At 35.3% G+C, this 6,370-nt stretch overlaps 1 protein-coding gene across 1 annotated transcript; it reads right to left on the bottom strand.

The window, feature by feature from the left end:
- Window positions 1–686: 686 nt before the first annotated feature.
- On the bottom strand, window positions 687–1,604 carry LOC102021695 (olfactory receptor 4A15-like). Its single transcript, XM_005408176.1, has one exon. The coding sequence runs from the start codon at window positions 1,602–1,604 to the stop codon at window positions 687–689; it is 918 nt and encodes a 305-aa protein (XP_005408233.1).
- Window positions 1,605–6,370: the final 4,766 nt, after the last annotated feature.

The following is a 6,370-nucleotide window of genomic DNA, read 5'->3' on the forward strand; positions in this document are numbered from 1 at the left end:
TACTCAACTATATAGGAAGACTAAGGGATAGTCTTTATTTGTAGTAAAACGTGACACCAAACAAAGCTTCTCCTCCAAGACACTCAAAGGATTTCCAGCTGGGAAGTAGAGGAACATGCAGCTGTGTTCCTGCGCATCTCCCCTAGTCATTTACTTCTTCCTTGTGCATGTAACTCCTTATGATGACATTAAAAATGAAGGATTTTTCCTCTTCAAGCATAATGAGTTAAGCAATATGAATAAAATTATGGAAAGTATCTCACAAAACAAATATATATATTTCAAATATGGATATGATCCATTAATATTTTTAATCTGTGATAGGAGAAACCAGGTATTTACATATTATTTCTACTTTATGGTTTCCAAATTATCATGAACATTATTAATTCTGGAAAAGGATGAATTTAGTTCTATATTAATCATGAAGAAATCTTTTCTTAAAAACATAAATGTACAATAGTAATTGTGTCACATACAACTACAATCTTGGTAGAACAATTTTACATTTAAAAAGTTATTCAAAAATAATCTTATAGTCTTAAAATTGTGTGGATCATATATTTCCCATTATGCACAGTTATTGAACTTGAGGGAAAATTTAATTTAGTGAAATAATCAGAGGTGACTACTTTGGAAATAGCAACTCTCATCAGGAAATACATGCAATACCATTCTCTGTCACTTCACTTCCATTTTCCAGTCCAAAGTTTCTTCATGGCAATTTTCATCTCTGCATTTCTCAGAGTATAGATGAGGGGGTTCAACATAGGGGTGATAATGGTGTAAAACACAGTCAAGGATTTATCAATGGGCAAGGTAGAGGGAGGTCTCACATACATGAAAATGCAAGGAACAAAGAAAAGGACGACCACCGTGATGTGGGAGCCACAGGTAGATAAGGCCTTGCGCCTCCCTTCCTGACTCAGGTTCTTCAGGGCGCGCAGAATGATCCCATAGGAGACCAGCAAGAGTGAAAAGATAACCACACAGATGACACCATCATTGGCCAGCACTGTGAGGCCAATAATGTAGGTGTCAGTGCAGGCGAGTTTTAATAAGGGGTACATGTCACAGACAAAGTGGTCGATGATATTAGGACCACAGAAGGGAAGGTTGTAAACAGAAAAGATGTGCAGTATAGCATGCAGAAAACCACCAACCCAGGCCAGTACCAACAGTAGAACACACACTCGTTGGTTCATGATGGTCGAATAATGCAGGGGTTTGCAGATGGCCACATAGCGGTCATAGGCCATGGCAACCAGGAGCAAAATCTCAGCACCACCAAAGAAGTGTTCTAAAAAAAGCTGTGTCATACAAGCTTTGAAGGAAATGGTTTTCTTCACATGGAGTAAGTCTATCATCATATTTGGGGTAACTGTGTTAGAATAAACAGCATCCATAAGTGATAAATAACCAAGAAAGAAGTACATCGGGGCATCCAAGGCTGGGCTGAACACCACAGTCAGGATGATGACTAGGTTGCCTGCCGTTGTCACCAGGTAGATCAGCAAGAACACAGCGAATAGTATTTTCTGACCCTGGCGGCTCTGAGTGAGCCCCAAGAGCACAAACTCGGTCACATTGTTCCTTTGTTCCATATGCCCTTCTTTGTGTCCTTCTGTCACTGCTCAGAACGAAATTATCTACAAACAGAATTATTACTAATGAGTACATGAAATTTTAAGATAGCTTATGTTTCATCCTGTAAATAGCCATTATGATTTATTATGTTCCAGAACGGAAAGAGATAATAATGCAAATTGGAAACATACCCATAAGTTCAGTGATCTTATATGCTAAGGGCAACAGAAATAAGTAACCAGAGACATACAGAACAACAAGTTTTCATAAAAGAAAAATGAATCACCCAAAACTATCTTTTCATCTGATTGTTAATAATATTGTACACATAGATCATTCCAAAATGAAAATTCGAAAATGCACATATAGGGAAGATTTAATGTGAAATGACAGGAAAACTTCCTCTATACCACAAGGAAATGAAATAGAGATGATTTTCTACTTATGGGTATGGAAGAATCTTTTCACCTAATCAGAGGATTCTCAAATTAACACCTTCGACAACTTCAAATAATTTACCAATGTAGGAAATTGTGCCTGAAATAATTGCATAAAGTTAATTTAGATAAAGGATTTGAATTTTAGAGAACATAAGCAGAAATAGCACCAGAAACAGACAACAAACTTTAAGAAATTAATTTGAAACACACAAGGACATAGCAAACTGAAGAAAGGATATAAACAAGCAACTCAAAAGATACAGTCAGTGATCACAAAGCATGCGGAAAAGTGCTAAATTGATCAACAAGTAGATAAATAAAAGGGATACCATTTGATAAAGATCACATTTTAAATGTGATAAAACTTTAAAAATAGTTAAAATGAAAAGAATCTTTTAGAGTATTTTCTTGTAGTTTGACTTTTATAGTTTTTGGAATATAATTTCTCAATCTCTACATAATGTAAAAATATACATACCTTTCAGCACAGCTGTTAAACACTTTGGAATGTATGGCAGTAAAATTAAAGCTCTGGTACATAAGAACTTGTGCACACTATGGTTTTTGGCCTTATTTTAATGACATTAAAGAGAAAGATAAAAAATACAAAGATGAATGCTAAAAGAAGATGTGGCTGGATAGAATATTACAGCCATTAAATAGAAAACAGCCATTTAAATAATTACAATTATATAAATACTCTAGAAGAAATTTCCACAATTACAGAGGCATAGGAAAGAAATACACCTAAAAGTCTGTATAACTGGATAATACTATAAAACAAATATAAATGATCATATATACGCAATTGTAAATGTTTGTGTGTGGGTGTATGGGCTTTGGGATATGGAAGGGCACACACTTTTCTAAAGCACGATCTACATCTGTGTTGTTGGTGCCACAAGGAGCAATTATGATGTGCAAAGCATTAACAGGACATGAGGGGCATCCAGTCGAGGAGGAAGACAGGCAGGGAAAATGAAGGTGAGGGAGGAGAGAAGAAGAAAGAGAAGGAGATGGGGCAAGGGAAACAAACAACATGGTACCTTAACAGAGTCCATTTTCACTAGCTCAGTTTCCAGTGAAAATAATCATAGAACTAGTCATGATTTAAGTTTTTGTTGACATATTCTTCAGAGCCACTTCATAAATTCAGCCACCTTCCTCTACACAAATATGAATTCTCATTTTCTAAATTCCATTCCCTGTCTCTGCTCAGATAGTAGATTTCACCTTTTTAAGGGCACTGCTCTTCCAACTTCCTCCACTATTTTTTACATTATCAGTTTTTGTATCTAGGATTAAGGACTTTGTGGTCCTATTTAGGCAGCATATCTGCATGTTGGATGAAATCTATCCTTTGCTCCACGTCTCTTTCATGGAAGATCCCACTCAATTCTCACCTCTTCTTAGAAAAACCTCTTCCTGTATTAAGCCCAAAGGTCAGTTTGAGTCCTCTTCCCACTTGATCCACCATTCCTAAGAATTTATATAAAATTTTGTTTGCTTACCTATCACACCCTGTGCTCTAAAGTTACTCATTTAACTTCTACACATATGATATCACCTTTTAATATTTAATATTGTAAGCAATGTTTAGAGGATAATTGTGTTAGTACTATCAAGAGATTTATAAACACCTGCACACCAACCATCTCCCAAATACTTATAATCCAAAATAGTTACAAGAACACTGATGTTAGAGAAAGCAAATTCATTCTAGGTTTATACAGTGCTAAGAGATGCTAAAAGAGTTAAAGATTGGCAGCAATTTATTTATAGTTTAGCAGTGACAAAGGACATTGAAGTGTAACTTACTATCAGATTCCTATAGAAGCTTGAAAAAATTATGAGTTCTACTGTGATGAATCCATTGTAGCTGCATTATGAAAACCCTCCCAGAGCCTGACACATGAGTGTCCCTCCCGAGTTACCTGCACATAGGCAGACAGTCCTTCAGTCCAGGGGCTGGACTGGTGATTTCTCCTGGTCCTAAATGACAATAGCTTCACACATTGATGCCGTCCCTGGGAATACAGAGAGCAAAATACCATGCACACCATAGCTGTACCTGGGAATGTTTCCACTGACCAGTCTTGCCATGCTTGCAGCAAAGATAATTTATGTGATTTATAGAAAAATATTTCTTCATTAAAGTGTTACCGTTGCTAAATTTAATACCATGAATGTCATACAAGCTCAAGAAACCTGAATGTTAATTATAAAAAGGAAATACTCAAAATTCAGTTTTGGCAATATTTTGCCTAAGAACTACATTAAGCAGCATTTTAATGTCTAATAGGTAAATTTATTGGGAAAAAGTATCATGCATAACTAAGACATATATTTGCAATTTGTGTTTTTTAAAATAAGAGAGAAATAATGAAATAGCCTTTGAAATATTTTGATTCCTAGACAGGTCTATCACCCTGCCTTCAAATGGCTTTAGGAGGGGGTGATGGATGGAGAAAAACCTGTAATGCCTGATTCATCCTGCTTTGATTCTCTTGTTTTGATGTCTAAGAACACAGTCGAATGATTGCTCATTTAGCCAAACCCTCACTGAGGGAAGGACAAGTCTGTCAACACTTTATTTGTGTTGGATCCACAGGATCTATGCTTGACTCCTTCACTTGCCGCATGTGCAAAGGCGACTTACTCCATAATTAAACGCACTGGGACCTCAGTCATAACTGTGAGGGCAGACTATGCACCTCCAGAGATGCCATAAGAATAACAATCTAGAACACGACTTCCAGAGACAAGTCCTCTGGGAGAAATAATGTCATTGACTAACTTGAGGTCAAACCTCCAAAAGGGGAAAATCTAGGCTGAGCAGAAATAAAATATGGGAAAACTCTCTAATTGAAATATCATAGTCTACGGGTTGAAGGAAGGGTAATAGAAGAGATGGATATGATCCAAGTATATGAGTGCTTTATGCATGTTTGTACACAGCATGTTGAATCCCAGCATTTTGGACAAATAAGAGGCACGAATAAAAAGAATAGTTTTCAAAGTTTGTGCCCTACAATACAGGCAAAGTTGTTACTTACAGACTGTAACAATTTACAGTAGACATCTGAACTCACAAGCAGAGATGAGGAAAATTGATTTTGGAAGAAGTCATTGAAAATTTGATTCAAATACAGCCTAGTTCACCTGTCTGAAAAAGTCTGTGTTTCAAACAATTTGGACATTAGGATGTGTATTGAAACATGAATTGGAAAAGCAAAAACAGGTGTGGGGCTGTCCTATGTACCTGCAAGTATTCATGAAATCTTCACCAAAATACATAACACAGACCGAGGCACACATTGCTGTTTATTTCAAAGGATTTAAATCCTATGGATTCTATTTATGATAATAAGGAAGTCAACTAGAAACTGGTGACAAAATAACACAATGGTCCTCAAGTATTTAAAATTAAACAATCTATGAGAATTTAAAATATAATAATCTGTCTATCTCTATTGGACTAAACTTTAAGGGAAAAACAACTGCAAAGAAAGGCTAAATTCCCAGGAAAAAAAGTCATTTCAATGTCACCATTAGTACTGTTTTCTGCTGTTTAAATTTACAGCTTCTTTCTGATTCTAGTAAAATTAAAGAATTATTCTTCTTCAAGCATAACATGCTAAGAAGAAGGATTATTTATTTAGATCTCACCAAACAAAATAATGAGATAAGAATTTCAAATATGTATGTGATCCAGCATTATTTTCTGAAATTCTGAAAGAAGAAAAAGCTGCATTTATGTAAGATTTTATTTTTGCAAAATGTATTATAAACATTAGCGATTCCTTTTTCATGCTTTTATATCTCTTTATCAGTACACATTTGCAGTATGCAGTGCTTATATCCCTTGAGTGGAGTTGGTGCATGTATGGGACACATCTTCAGCCTTAATTTCATCCCCTCATCCTTCCATCCAAGTCTTGATCCCCTTCATATTTGACAATCACTTATCTCCCCACTCCATGTCACTTATCTTATATCTTGAGTTTTATTTATATTTTGGTTTTCTCACATAATTCTGTAAAATAGTGACTTTTTGTTTTGTAACAAACATGAAAAAAACCTCTTATGAAGTAAAATAAGTTTATACCATTAATTATAGCACATAAATTGATAGCCTCAACTGAAACATTTCAACAAACAATATATTTTTTCCTAACAAATTCTAATAGCCTTAAAAATTTGTGGGGATTATTGCAAGAATTCATATAGTACATGTTATTTATTGTTCAGTTATTAGACCTGAAGGAAGTTTCAGCACACAAATAATCACACATGACTTTCCTGGAAGAACTAACTCTTCACTGAACAAAAGTGGAACAAAC

This window comes from Chinchilla lanigera, unplaced genomic scaffold (assembly GCF_000276665.1).
Source record: "Chinchilla lanigera isolate Chin_1 unplaced genomic scaffold, ChiLan1.0 scaffold00110, whole genome shotgun sequence".
NCBI classification, from domain to species: Eukaryota; Metazoa; Chordata; class Mammalia; order Rodentia; family Chinchillidae; genus Chinchilla; species Chinchilla lanigera.

Coding starts and splice junctions, on each gene's coding strand:
- LOC102021695 (XM_005408176.1), bottom strand. CDS start 1,604: ATGGAACAAAGGAACAATGTGACCGAGTTTGTGCTCTTGGGGCTCACT.